This window comes from Carassius carassius, chromosome 30 (genome assembly GCF_963082965.1).
Source record: "Carassius carassius chromosome 30, fCarCar2.1, whole genome shotgun sequence".
Classification (NCBI taxonomy): Eukaryota; Metazoa; Chordata; class Actinopteri; order Cypriniformes; family Cyprinidae; genus Carassius; species Carassius carassius.
Genome location: NC_081784.1, coordinates 21,633,793 through 21,648,382, shown reverse-complemented (window position 1 = coordinate 21,648,382; position 14,590 = coordinate 21,633,793). Strand labels below are relative to the sequence as shown.

Genomic DNA, 14,590 nt, shown 5'->3' with positions numbered 1-14,590 from the left:
TGAAAAGGAAGCACTCTGTTCACTATGACAATGACACAGTCCGGCTGTATTTAGCTTCCTGTTTCATGTTAATGCTGAAAGATGGTGCTAAGCTTTTGTTTCACAATTCATTGTGACATGTTGATTACAATTAATTATGATCTTCTCTTCAACAGCTTTCCAGAGAAGTCACAATCATGAAGAATTTAAACCACCCAAATATTGGTAAGCATGTTTACATGCACACACCTGTGTAGTTAACTAAATGCATTTTCAAAAAAAAATACGAAAAAAAACGAATCACAAGATCTGTACCTGATTTGACCTTAAAGAAACTTCTTTTGTCTTTGCCTTTCTGTTTATTATTTCTCTTTTCTCTATAATTGCCTGTCTCTGTCTTTATAGTCAAACTGTTTGAGGTGATAGAGACTGAGAAAACACTGTTTCTTGTGATGGAATACGCCAGCGGAGGTAAGTGTGTGTGTGTGTGTGTGTGTGTGTGTGAGAGCTTCATCCTTGTCTTTCCCAAGTGTTTATCTCTGACCTCTGTGTTCTCTGTGCTCGGTGTCTCCTGCAGGTGAGGTGTTTGACTATCTAGTGGCTCATGGGAGGATGAAAGAGAAAGAGGCCAGAGCTAAATTTAGACAGGTGCAGTTCTCTTACTGTTTTCTGTCGACATGTTAGACACACACCGTGATTAGTTTTCTACTCGGTGTGAGTTTAAATGAGTTCATCAGCCTCATCTGTCCAGTAATGACCCCAGACCACTGAACTTACATGTCTTAACTGTTATTGCATTAAATCTGACAAGAGCGCTTTGACACAAGTAGGTGATGTGAGGTTACTCAATAATGTCACTGCACTAAAATGTGGAGAAACCGAAGACACTCACATTAAGTAGGAATGCGGTAAAAGTAATTTTGTGTTCAGCTGTGCTGTATTCTCTGCACTTCGAGTGTGTTTGTTGCTCTTAGTGTTGTGTCATAATTTAGCTGGGCATAGAGCGTTTAGTCATTATCAGCAGGGTTGAGTCCGACCAATTCTGTGGAACAGAAGAGGCAATCAATGCTAACCCTTGAATTTAGGAAAAAAAGCTATTAATGAGTCGACACCCCATGACAAGCTTGCCCTGGACCAATGTCTTTTTTCTGAATTTTATTAAGTAATATATATGTCATTACGACTGATAGGATGCAATTGTCAAAGTTTCCACATTGAGATATATATCTGATCATTTAATATATATTTATATGTATATATAAATATATATTAAATGATCAGAAGCTAAAGAAGTTACAGTTTTGCAGTACAAACAGTCGATTTAGGTTAGTGTGTAGAAGTGTGTAAATTCTATTTATTTATTTATTTATTTATTTATTTGGGGGGGGGGGGGGGGTGTTAGCAGTAAAAAAACAAAAAAAAATTATTAGCGCACAGAAAAGCTCACCAAGGCTGCATTTATTTGATCAAAAATACAATAAAAACATTAACATTGTAAAATATTTTTACAATTCAAGGTAACTATATACTAGTTTTATATATTTTAAAATGTACTTTTTTCCTGAGATGTAAAGCTGTATTTTCAGCATCATACTGAGTCCCCAGTGTCACATGATCTGTCAGTTCTTTACCATCAATTAAATATGTCCTCGCTGAATAAAAGTAACTTCTTTTAAAATTCTTACTTAACCCAAAATTTTTAATTGTGCTTTATTAAAAAAAAAAAAAAAAAAAAAACGTTTTTCGCCGTCAAAATCGACCTACAAATCAGGTCTTCTTCTCTGCACATTTAGTTGTTTAAATAACATTTAAAGGTAAAACAGCTGATTAAATTGATATATTGAATGATCTCAATCCATTTGTGCTTGTTTTGTACAGATCGTGTCAGCTGTGCAGTATTGTCACCAAAAACACATAGTCCACCGAGACTTGAAGGTAAGAAGTTATAGCTTTGTTTTCTCTTTTTTTGCAAAAACTCTTACAACAGGGATATGAAGTGTTAATGTATTAAAGTGCACATTTATGGAAACACAAACAAGATGAAAAGAAGATAAAAGTGATTTGTGTGTTCCTCCAGGCTGAAAACCTGCTGCTAGATGCCGATATGAACATTAAGATCGCTGACTTTGGCTTCAGTAACGAGTTCATGGTGGGAAATAAGCTGGACACGTTCTGTGGCAGCCCCCCTTACGCTGCCCCCGAGCTCTTTCAGGGTAAGAAGTACGACGGGCCGGAGGTGGACGTGTGGAGTTTGGGCGTCATACTCTATACGCTGGTCAGTGGCTCCCTGCCCTTCGATGGACAGAATCTCAAGGTTCATCTTCACTTTCTCCATGTTTACATGTGTTTGTGTGTGTCACTGTGTACTTACTGCTGTGTGTTTTCCACAGGAACTGCGTGAACGTGTGTTACGTGGTAAATATAGGATCCCTTTTTACATGTCCACTGATTGTGAGAGTCTTCTCAAGAGATTCCTGGTCCTGAACCCAGCCAAAAGAGGAACGTTAGAGGTTAGTCTCTGTCTCTATCCATCTTCTGTCTGTCTGTCTTCACCTCTCTTCTGGTTTATTGTACCTTGCCTTTTTTATCTTTTAATAGAGCGTGTCATATGTTTTTCAAAGCACATGTTTTGTACTTAAGACTGAGCTGAGTGATTAAATTCAATAATTTTATATTTATACCAATATAAAATTGAGCAGTCATTGCTCAGAAATATTCCAAAGCCGATATATCGGCCGATATTTGGCATTTCTCAAATATCAGCATCGGCCAATACGTTTTTTTTTTTTTTTTGGTTACAATGATTGTCTGTTAAAAATGACCCTTTTAAGCTGTTTCTGAGCACTACCATTCAAAAGTTTGGGGACCGTAATTTATTTTGAGGAAATTAAGACTTTGTTCAGCTTGAATGCATTTAATTGATAAAATGTTACAGTAAAGCCAAATATAACGATATTTCAAATATCAGTCATTTATAATGAGGGTTCAGCTTTGCCATCACAGGAATAAATGTCATTTTAAAAAATATATATTGTAATAATATTTCCCAATAGTACTTACTTAAGCATAAGAGACTTAAAAAAAACATAATATTTGAATGGTAGTGTAAATAAAAATTATAAAATATGTACTTAGTTATAGATTTTAAATTTTTACATTTTCTAGCTATATTGCCCAGCCGTAGAAATGATCTCAGGCTGTAGGTGATGGTTTCTGATCTTTCTCCGTCAGCAAATCATGAAGGAACGCTGGATCAATGCTGGCTTTGATGATGATGAACTCAAACCTTTCCTTGAGCCAGAGGCCGACATCTCTGACCAGAAGAGAATAGGTAAGACGAAACTACACTGCAGTTAGTTAATTTGCCACCATATCAATGTTCATTCCCATGCAACTGAAGCATAATCAACTTCTATTAGAGCATGCTGAGGGAAATTTATATTTATATTTGCACTCTTATCACAACACTGAGAGAAAGCATCCAGAGACAATGAAATAAGGGCATAGAGAGCACACTTGTTAGTGTGTGGTATTGTGTAATACCCAGCAGCTGGCTTCTCAGATGTCTCCTCCGTGCTCTCTCTCAGCGAGGATCTCCCGTGTAGCAATGTGATATATTCACATGAGTCCCAGTACGGTAGCTCGCAGGAGCACGAGGCAATGCGGTGCACCCCAGCTTTGCATGCTTATCTGCAAACGATCCGCAGCTGCGTACATACGCCTGCCAGCATAACCACACATACACATGAACACACACCTGGTTACTTATTGAGGATACTGCAGGAACAAGAACACTTGAACGTGGAAGCCAGAATCCACGGTGACTGAGCTCGTCTAGCCTCCCGCCCCCACTTTGAGAGAAGCCTCACGTTGAGAGGAGCATGCTGGAGCCTGGCAGCCCACGGAGGCCCTTGTGTATGTGTGTATGGAGAGGAGGGCAAACAGGGAGCTTTGGCTCTTTGAAGGAAAGCACTTAAGTCAACCAGCATGTGGATTCCCTTGAGCCCATTAGAGTCAGATCTGAGTGAAAGGAGAAGGCTTAATTCAGGCTCATGAAATATATCTTTCCATCTTGTTTCACTCTGGAACGTGCATTAATATAGAGAGAGCTTTCCATCACACAACATCTGACTGGCACTTCTTCACTACATCCATTGCCTCAACATGACGCTGTGTAGAGAAATAATGTGAAGAATAAGCGCAGCAAAACGATAAAACTGTTTGCACTACAAACCACTGTGTTCATAATTAAGATAACACATTAAAACAGTATGGTAAGAAATACCAGTTTGCAATATCAAGCAGTAAATGGTCATTGAAAAATAATTGACTCTTTACAGTGAGATTCAGTTTATTAACATTAGTGGTTGCACTTTATTTTACGATATGTGTACTGTGTAATTTAATTACTATGCGGAGTAATTTAAGGTAACTAAATGGACATAACATGGGTTAAGGTAAGGTTCACAATTAGTTTCTAGTTATTTCCAATTTATTTTATGTACTATATGCTCATATGTATATGCAGAACAGGACAATCAAGTGCTATGAACTAACAAACACCCTTTTTATTATTAATTTTACAGCATTTATGAATTAAGGTTAATGTGAATTCATGAATATACTATTATTCTTTAATTATATTTGGTTTGAATATATTTTCAAATGTAATTAATGTTTTTGTGACTCAAAGCTGAATTTTCAGCATTCATTACTCCAGTCTTTCTGTCATTCTTATATGCTGAGTTTCTTATTATTATCAATGTAATACTCTTTAGAAAGTCTGTAAAATGTCTTGACTGTCACTTCCGATTAATTTAAAGCATCCTTGCTGAACAGTATTTCAAAAAATAAAAAGTATATTGACCTAAATGTTTGAATGGTAGTGTATGTAAAATCACCGTTATCCAGTTTTAGTAAATGCTATCGAATCGTGTGCATGTTAGCCATTGCAGTAACTAATCTTAATGTACAGACCCTTGTTGTAAAGTGTTACCTAACAAATGTTATTTCAGTTGAAAACGGAAGGTACAGCGCTTTCTCTTTTAAGTAACAGGGAATGGGTGGCTACAGGATGGATCTGTGTATTGTTAGCATGTGTAGGAGGTACGGATGACTCAGAAACATTGTTACAAATAAACTGGATTTATCTCTGGGTATCGACCTACTGGTTTATAGTGTCTGCATAGCAACTGAGGGGGTGATGTGTGCTACGATTATGCTAACATGTTACATGTTTAATTATCCTGGTACTTGTTTACTTGTGTGCTCTCATAAGCACTAAACCTAAGTATGAGCAATAATAATAGTAATATGGCTCGTTTCCACTGTTCAGTACAGTACGATTCAGTAGTCCCAAAGCATTTATGGGGCCCTAAGCAGAATTTTATTTGGGGGCCCCTCGGTGTCGCCAGTATGACTGATTATTATTATAAATGCTTGATCATTTACACACTATAAATTTAACCCACCCATTATCGGTTTTATTTATTTTAGCTGTTGCTTACATCACACCAATGTTTTAACCTTGAGCATGAGCACTGAGTGCCCGGTGATCGCACATTTTTCAAATAGGCGCTAGGGTTGTGCCGATAGATAGTATCGTGTATCGACGATAGCAGATTTCTCTGTGATAGTCAAGACGATATTAGGCTCATTCTCCTATTGATGTATTAAATTATAATAATAATTATTATTTTTATTTTAATTAGATGGCCTATTATAATTCGGGTATCAAACTGCCCAGCTGTTTCACTTCAGCACCCCATTTCACACTTACACACACACACACACACACACACATGCCTGTAGCCGGTGAATGAGTCTCCATCCACAAACAGACGTACATCGTCTGCAGATATAAGCTATTTCATTGCACATTAACAAGTAATCTGAATATATATTTAACATTTAGTTTATCAGTATGTTTGAAAGTATGTTTTTTTTCGATTATTGGTGATTAGTTGGCTCTCTCTCGGGCACCTGCACAGTTTAAAACACCAAATAGTTATTCTATGACAAGAACAAAGAGCCTCTCTCTTGCTCCACCCATGCACGATAATATAGTGTATTTGTCAATCTCACAGGCTGACGATATGATGATTTGAAAAATGACCATATCACCCAACTTTATAAATGGATTACAGATTTGAGTTTTACACAATGACATTCTTGCCTGAAAAGCTCTTAACACTACATTTCATGACACATTAACAGTAACATCTAGAAAATTACATGGGTGTTTGGGCAATGACGTTTCACAAGTCCACAAGAACGCTTATTGAGAAACGGCTATTGTCTGTGTGAAAATATAAAATGATAAAATACATGGGTATATTTTTTGTGTTTGCGCACTCTGATGTAAATAAATCCAATAATCACAACAGAGCGGAACGAGTGAAGGAGAAAATGTATACCCCCTCCTATCACGCAAAAGTGAACCAATCAACGTTCTGCAGTGAGTTTAGCTCCGCCCTTTTGGTAGCTTTCGCTATGCTAGGTACCCCAACGGAATGGCATACTGTACTGTACCGAACCATACCTCTCAATGGAAACGAGCCAATAGTAACAAAAAAACGTACGGTGTAAAGACCTAATCTAGAAGGAGACTCTTAAACTGATTTGAATTCTTTGTGTGTGTCAGATGTGATCGTAGGAATGGGCTTCTCCAGAGAGAAGATCCAGGATTCTTTGTCCAAAATGAACTATGACGAGATCACAGCCGTATACCTGCTGCTGGGAAGGAAGACCAATGAGGTGAGCTGTGAATGAAAAGTGGTTACTTACAACTGATATTATGGTCTATGCTACAAATGTGACTTGCTGATTTTGCGTGTTTGTAGGAGGTCAGTGATTCCAGCTCCAATAGTAATCTCTCCGTGACGAAGACCAGACCGACCAGTGAGATGAACGGCCAGTCACCATCGCACCTGAAGGTCCAGAGAAGCGTCTCCTCCAGCGAATCCAAAAAATCCAGACGCCATAGTGAACAAGGTGACTTTCTCTTTACATAGTCAAACATTAGCTTTTTGGATCCAAAATATGCAGAGACTATCAACTGACTAAAAATTCTCCTCTACATAATTACATGATATGCCTATTAACTAGTGAAATTAATCAGATATGAATATTGGCTGAGAAAATCTCCCAACTGTCTCTTTCACAGTTAGTGTGGTCGCTAACTCAGTGTTGAGTAACTCTAAGAAGACGTCTCCTGTCACAGCCGACGGTGACGTCAAGCAGGAAGGCGGGGTCACAGCACGTAAGCCGCCCACTCACAGCCCCCCCAGCCCTCTCCTGGGTAACGCCAACAACCCCAACAAAACAGAAATACTTGACCGGAAGAGAGGAAACTCCATCACACCTAATGTGAGTTCACCATTGCTGTTCCTCTCATATACTACAGTGTGAATACTGACCATGTTTATATATATATATATATATATATATATATATATATATATATATATATATATATATATATATATGTGTGTGTGTGCATATGCAGCCTTGGTGAGCACAAGAGACATTAAAAAATCTCTCTGACCCAAACTTTTGAACACCAGTTCCCATGATGATGGAGATTTCCTCTTGTTACACAGGATAACTCTGGATCGGGAGGCATCTCAAGGAGAAACACGTACGTGTGCACTGAGAGAAACACCACCGACCGCCTTTCTGTCATTCCTAATGGGAAAGAGAACAGGTACAGTTTGCCCTTCCTGTGTCTTGATTTATGTGCTAAATATTTGCCTTGATCAGGGGTGTGATTTTTCCAGAAAAATCCGGAAATCCGGCTTTTCCGACCTGAAAATGATGCTCTCGTAAATCATGCAAAAAAAAAAGTGCGGGGGGGGGGGGGGGGGGGGGTTTCGCGGTGTTTAATAGCGGTTGCGATGGATCGGGTATTGGTAAACATAATGATCGCTCACCGCTGTCAACGTTTTTTGTGCCTTTGAATCATGTCGTCATGTCACTCCGCAAGTAGTCCAATAATTTGTCACGATTGAAGTTCAAAGTGTACGCGCACCATTCTGAATGCCACACACCCAACCATCTACTCACGTGAACAGCTTCAGTTGACTGACGAAGACCGTGAACACGGGTGATTCATGTAAGCAAATCCAATAAGTTGTCTTTCATTTTTATATGCAGGTCTAGTAAAATTTAACCAATCAATTGATCACTTTTGTCATGATTCCATAACATTAATGTTAAACGATTCTGGTCTAACTTTGCAAAGTAGGCTAACGCCATGTTGGTTATTGCTTACTTCTAGCTAGAAAGTTTAGCAGCTTCTACAAGGCTCGAAATTGCCAACATTTTTGTCGCATATGCTCCTGAAATTTAATCTGTGCGACCTAAAAATATATTTGGGAGTAACGTTATATGCGCGGAGCTTATGAGCATATCTTTCCACTAATGACTCATCCGATTTGTGAACTAAAGACTCCTTTGAACCGATTCACTTTAATGGATGCTTAAATCTGATCTGGGTCGAGTTTCCCGATAACGATGTATCTTAGCTCTGAAGAGCGCTCTCAACGTGCAAGGTTATAAACGCCGCAATTCCACGCGCTTTTCCCGAAAACTTTACTTGACATGAACGCATTTTATGTGCTACTAAAGAGTCACTGTCCATTTGCGAAATTCGTGCTGAAATATAACCTATGGAATCGTATTCTGAACGTTCAACCTAATAATCGTCTTCTGTTGTGAATTAGCAATCATAGAAGTCTATAATAAAGCACTGACACTGGCTGAACAAAAACACAAGAAAAGATACCTTTCAAAAATATAGAGGCAAATAAAGATGTTATTTTTAATAGATGTAAAGGACACCATAGAAATAAGGAAAAACAAAACATCTGGGAGGACAAGAAATGCCCAATAAATGGCTAGTTTTCGTGCACGTCAGCAGCAAGTTATTGACAGATTTTTTCGGATTTTATCCCTATTTTGCCCAGTCTTTGAAGCATATTTTTCCACATTACTCCTTTTATGATTTTTTTTTTGTTCAATCATTTAAATTAGATTTTTTTTCCCTTTTTTAATTATTTAATTTATAAATTCATTTAAACAAAAAACAAGTACAATATTTTTTATTAATTTATTATTATACTATATAAATTGTCACTGTGTGCGTGTGGTGGGGGTGGGGGGGTAAGTGCACCGTATAGTTTCCTGCTTTTTTTTCCTATGCTTGATATGTAGGCTGCTTAATGTCTTTTTTTTCTTCTTTATAGTGTGCAGGTTTTTTTTTTGAAACATTGTACCCTAATATTAAGGGTACTGTGTTTATGCCACTTCACAGCCACTTGCATGACATTCAGGGTGTATTTTATTTGTGTGTGTTGAAGGTGTTCCTAGCACCTTTCTGTACCAGTTGAGTTTGTTAGTGAAACCCAGCCTGACGTTGTCTCTGTCTGTAGTGTGACGTTGTCTCCTGGCTCTCGGGACCCGGGTGCCTCCACTCACAGCATCAGCACCGCTGCCACTCCTGATAAAACACGTTTCCCACGAGGCTCTGCGAGCCGCAGCACCTTCCACGGACAGCTGAAAGATCGTCGCATGGCCACCTACAACGGCCCACCCGCCTCGCCCACACAGCCGCGCAGTCGCGGTAATGCCAACAACCTGCTCACCAAGCTGACCTCCAAACTCACGCGCAGGTGAACGCACATTCACACGCATAAACACAGTGTTATATACAGTGCCACTTCCATACGATTCAGACCTGACTCTTCCTTCCTGTTTCCTGACCTCCTCCTTCATTTATTTGTAATTTTTCTTAAGGGTTCGTTAGAAATAGTTTATTTTGTCCATCTTTGTAATGTCTATCCTTTTTTTCATTCTTGTGTTTTAGAAATATGTCATTCAGGTTTTCCAAAAGGTAGGACATTGAGTTCATGGGGTGTAAATCTGTCTTTAATGTAATGAGAGGAGCCCAGGGGCTGATGCACTAACACATAGTGATTTGATTGCAGTGATTTGGAGTTTAATGCTCTCTCGGTGATTGATTACAGCATGCTTTAAAATGCATCCTAATGTGATCAGATCGAATCAATCTACCGTTTTTTAACTGATTGCTACTAATCAACATTTTTGCATGACACAAGCTGATTGTGCAAAACAATGTGTATGACTTAATCTGGCATTGCAAAAACCACTTTGTTTGAATCATTCAACTGATTCCACAAGGGCTTGGGTATTTTCACAACTGAACAGTGTGTAGAGAGGTCAGTTTAGCTTTGATCTGCAATAGTTTTATATCATTTGAAATTATAAAATGATGTTATGAAATTATTTAAAAATAGAAAATTCTACAATGTTGAAGATTTCTCCTGTTAGTAATGGTTTAGATATAATGGACCCACACTGCCATCTGGTGGTTAAAGAAATATTAAGGTCTTCTGGTTCTAGGAGTCAGTGACAAAAGGTACAAGACTGTATGTACTTAGTTTATGAAATAATAAATCAAATCTAAAATGAATGCAGAACTCAAATCTGCCATTTTTACATGCTGAGTATAAAATACAATGTTTTTGAAGGTTGTAGCAAGATATTAACCTATGTTTACTTAGTTTGAGACTATAGGGAGACTTCAATAAGTCACTTAATGCATCATTAGCGAGTGGCTACTATTGAGCTCCGATTTAGTTCTTCTCTGGCAAAAGTGATTTGGCTCATCTCTGATTGGTGGATCTCTCTTCAGGTTTATGGGTAGTGTCGTTTTTACCAGATTTATATACCGTATTTTCTGAACTATAAGTCGCACTTCTTTTCATAGTTTGGCTGGTCCTGCGAGGCTGCGACTTATAGTCAGGTGCGACTTATCAAAATTAATTTGACATGAACCAAGAGAAAACATTACCGTCTCCAGCCGCGAGAGGGCGCTCTATGCTGCTCAGTGCTCCTGTAGTCTACACTGAAGACATAGAGCGCTCTCTCGTGGCTGTAGATGGTAATGTTTTCTCTTGCTTCTTGGTTCTAAATTAATGCGACTTATAGTCCAGTGCGACTTATATATGTTTTTTCCCTCGTCATGACGTATTTTTGGACTGATGCGACTTATACTCGGGTGCGACTTATAGTCCAAAAAATACGGTACACAGCAATGTTAAAAGTTTGGAATAATTAAGATTTTTTTTATGTTTTTGAAAGAATTCTTAATTGTTCACCAAGTCTGCATTTATTTGATCAAAAATACAGTAAAAAATGTCATATTGTGAAATATTATTACAATTTAAAATAACTGTTTACTTTTCACATTAATACATTTTAAAATGTTATTTATTCCTTTGATCCTTTTGAATTTTCAGCCTCATTACTTCAGTCTTCGGTGACACAAATACATTATTATTATTATTATAATTTTTATCAATGCTAAAAACGATAGTGCTGCTATATATAATATTTCAAATTCTTAAATAGAAGGTTCAAAAGAACAGTGTTTATTTGAAATGGAGATCTTTTGTAACATTGTAAAAGTCTTTACTGTCATTTTTATCAATTGAATGCAATCCTAAATCTTTGAAGTGTACTGTAATATAAAATATAAATATAGTTGATGCACTCTGGAGGCCCATGTCGTAGCTATCCTGAGTCTATCAGAGGATATGGGCACGTCCTAAAGAAGGGTTTTTGGTGGGAGGAGTCTGTTGTGGCTCGTAGGAGGGTTTGAAGCTACAGCAGACGATGTGTTGAACAAGCTTCAAGACTCACCTTCACGTCATCAGATTTGTGAACAGCTCAATAAACCTCTGACAGTACGAAATGCTCTGTTAATGTTGAAACTTTCTCAATCTGTCCCTCTCTTTCCCTGTGTTTCCTTCTCTTCCTCCCTCCCTCTCTTTATCTCTTTCTCTGTCTGCCTTCCTTCCTCAGGGTCACTCTTGACCCGAGCAAACGGCAGTCTGCCGTCAAATCAGGGCCGGCTGCCCCCTCTGTGCCCCCCACCCTCACAGTCCCCTCCAACCCTGCGGCAAAGACTCTTAGTAAGTCTGCGCTCCACTCGTTTACAGTCTTCCTCTTTCTTTATCATCCCCCTCTCCTCCAGCCTCTCCTCTTTCCACCACACCACGGGGTTCCCACGGCCATGGAAAATATTATTATAAATGTAAGGTAATAAGGTTCCACTTTGCATTAGTTCTATTTATTAGTCATAGTTAAAGTTCATTTGAAAGTGTTTTAAAACTTTGTTAAAATCAGATGTTGTATCTGTTATATTATTTATTTGACCCATTAAGCTGTTTAGATATTCTGATGAACTAACATTAATGATTGATATATATATATATATATATATATAGATTACATTTTATGCAAAAACATATTTTATGCCATATTGAATTGATGTGAACACATCTGAATCTCTTCTTGCCAGTAAACCGTCCAACTGTCTGAATCAGTCATCATTAGTGAATTTGAATGATTCCTGTAAATGCATTGGTCAGAAAGCGTGGGAACCCTGTCTCCAAACATGTGGCTCTGTAATGGCTATTCGTTTTATCTGCGTCCACCAGTTTAATTTCTTTCTTTTTGCCGGCTTTGAACTGCTCTTTTCTTCCAGATTCAGCAGCTCTGGCTATAGGCAGTTCTAGGAACTCGCAGCTGAAGAGTGTCTAGAGTAAGGGCTCGTTTAAACCCACAAACAACAGCTCCAACTTCACATTGTGTTTAATGGAGAGCAGAAGGCTTCTCCATTATCACACTATGACATGCACCCTCTCGCATGTGAAGAGCACAGTATATACTCTATGTATAGACACATCCTCTATATCTGTATATGTGTCTGATGTCAGCATCCAGTGCTCAGAATAGGCTTTTTCCCATGATGCACTCTTTCATTGAACTTCTAGATGTATATTGTTCTTTAAAGGAAGCAGCATGACCGTTCAAATGAGTGGATGGTGACAAACTACCATACACATTCAGGCGTCCAAGTTGATCGTAAGAGTCTCGTATTAGTTGTTTTTGTGTTTGTCTGATCCAGCATACTGATGACACCAAGTCTTTGTCTGGGTTTCCTTTTTGCTTACCTGTCTTTTTGTGCTTTCTCATTCAGTCTCTCTTTCTCGATCTCGTGTGTGTAGTGAGTGATTTGCTCTAAAATGACTAAAAATGATTTCCTTTTTCCTCCTTTTCTCTCTCTGTCCATTCCCTTTTCGCTCCATCGTGATCTCTAACCTTCCAACAAATAAACTATAAAAGAGTCTCAACCGAGTTTGAGAGAAGCGGGAGATTTGAGGGCTCAAGGTGAGGTGTCCGTGACTGTGGAAACCCTTACTTCCTCTCCTGGTTGATGATTTTTCGTGTGTTGTGGACATTTTTTCCGTCTTGCACACTGTATGAGAGATAAGAGTGTGTGTTAGTGTAGTGTGTACAGCTCAAGGGCCGTTAGTCTGCTATATTCATGTTCAGTGTTTGAGTGATGTGCTTTTTCCCCTTCCATTTACATTAGGGCTGGGTGATGTTAAAAATGATTTTCAGTATGTTCATGCTGATTTAGCTGTTTATTTGAAATTATATAACACTAGGAGTAGCAAAATTATTTTTATGTTCTTTATCTGACCAGAGAGCATCATAAGACTAGTTTTGCAGATTGTAGTAAAAAAAATTTTTAGTGTTTCAAACTGGAAAACGTGTAAAAATTGTAAACAATGGCACATAAAAATACATTTACTTTTAAAATAACCATAAGTTCATCAGTCAGCTAGAAAAAAAATAACTTGAAAGAGGAGCATTTTGCTACATATACAGTACAGACCAAAAGTTTGGACACACCTTCTCATTCAAAGAGTTTTCTTTATTTTCATGACTATGAAAATTGTAGAGTCACACTGAAGGCATCAAGGGCTTTTTGACCAAGAAGGAGAGTGATGACCTGGCCTCCACAGTCACCGGACCTGAACCCAATCGAGATGGTTTAGGGGTGAGCTGGACCGCAGACAGAAGGCAAAAGGGCCAACAAGTGCTAAGCATCTCTTGGGAAACTCCTTCCAAATGGTTGGAAGACCATTTCAGGTGACTACCTCTTGAAGCTCATCAAGAGAAAGCCAAGAGTATGCAAAGCAGTAATCAAAGCAAAAGGTGGCTACTTTGAAGAACCTACAATATGACATATTTTCAGTTGTTTCACACTTTTTTGTTATGTATATAATTCCATATATAATTCCACATGTGTTAATTCATAGTTTTGATGCCTTCAGTGTGAATCTACAATTTTCATAGTCATGAAAATAAAGAAAACTCTTTGAATGAGAAGGTGTGTCCAAACTTTTGGTCTGTACTGTATGCACTATAATGCATACTAATATTTTTACTCAACTTGTTGTCTACATGATAAGAAAGAATGCAAGGATCCTATATAATTGCATGCTACTAAAGTAGAAAAGCAGACTGGATGTGTGCAAAACATGACTGCATTTATAGGATGCATTGAAGAGGAGCCCAAACTACACTCAAGGGGCAAGTGATGCTGAAATAGTTATGGTCCGTCAGATTGTCCCAGAATCAGTGTATTAAATAATTCATTGTGACTGTAGTTTTCATAGTGGGGAAAGCTGTTTAAAGCTGTTTTTTTTTTCTTTTCTTTTTAGCAAGGATGCAT

The 14,590-nt window shown here is 38.1% G+C and overlaps 1 protein-coding gene across 10 annotated transcripts in view; it reads left to right on the top strand.

Annotated features, from left to right (window-relative positions):
- LOC132110897 (MAP/microtubule affinity-regulating kinase 3-like) overlaps window positions 1-14,590 on the top strand; it is a 30,239-nt gene that overhangs the window by 13,844 nt on the left and 1,805 nt on the right. For 2 of the 10 annotated variants that reach the window (XM_059517969.1, XM_059517966.1), the window contains exons 4-16: window positions 156-204; window positions 385-450; window positions 557-627; window positions 1,858-1,914; window positions 2,057-2,293; window positions 2,370-2,489; window positions 3,211-3,310; window positions 6,623-6,735; window positions 6,822-6,972; window positions 7,145-7,347; window positions 7,581-7,684; window positions 9,411-9,650; window positions 13,192-13,236. In XM_059517969.1, coding sequence (XP_059373952.1) covers window positions 156-204; window positions 385-450; window positions 557-627; window positions 1,858-1,914; window positions 2,057-2,293; window positions 2,370-2,489; window positions 3,211-3,310; window positions 6,623-6,735; window positions 6,822-6,972; window positions 7,145-7,347; window positions 7,581-7,684; window positions 9,411-9,650; window positions 13,192-13,236 — 1,556 coding nt within the window. Of the gene's footprint in view, window positions 1-155; window positions 205-384; window positions 451-556; window positions 628-1,857; window positions 1,915-2,056; window positions 2,294-2,369; window positions 2,490-3,210; window positions 3,311-6,622; window positions 6,736-6,821; window positions 6,973-7,144; window positions 7,348-7,580; window positions 7,685-9,410; window positions 9,651-9,844; window positions 9,872-11,865; window positions 11,976-13,191; window positions 13,237-14,590 lie in introns of all 10 variants that reach the window. The other 8 variants (XM_059517976.1, XM_059517967.1, XM_059517972.1 and 5 more) reach the window with 6 other exon arrangements.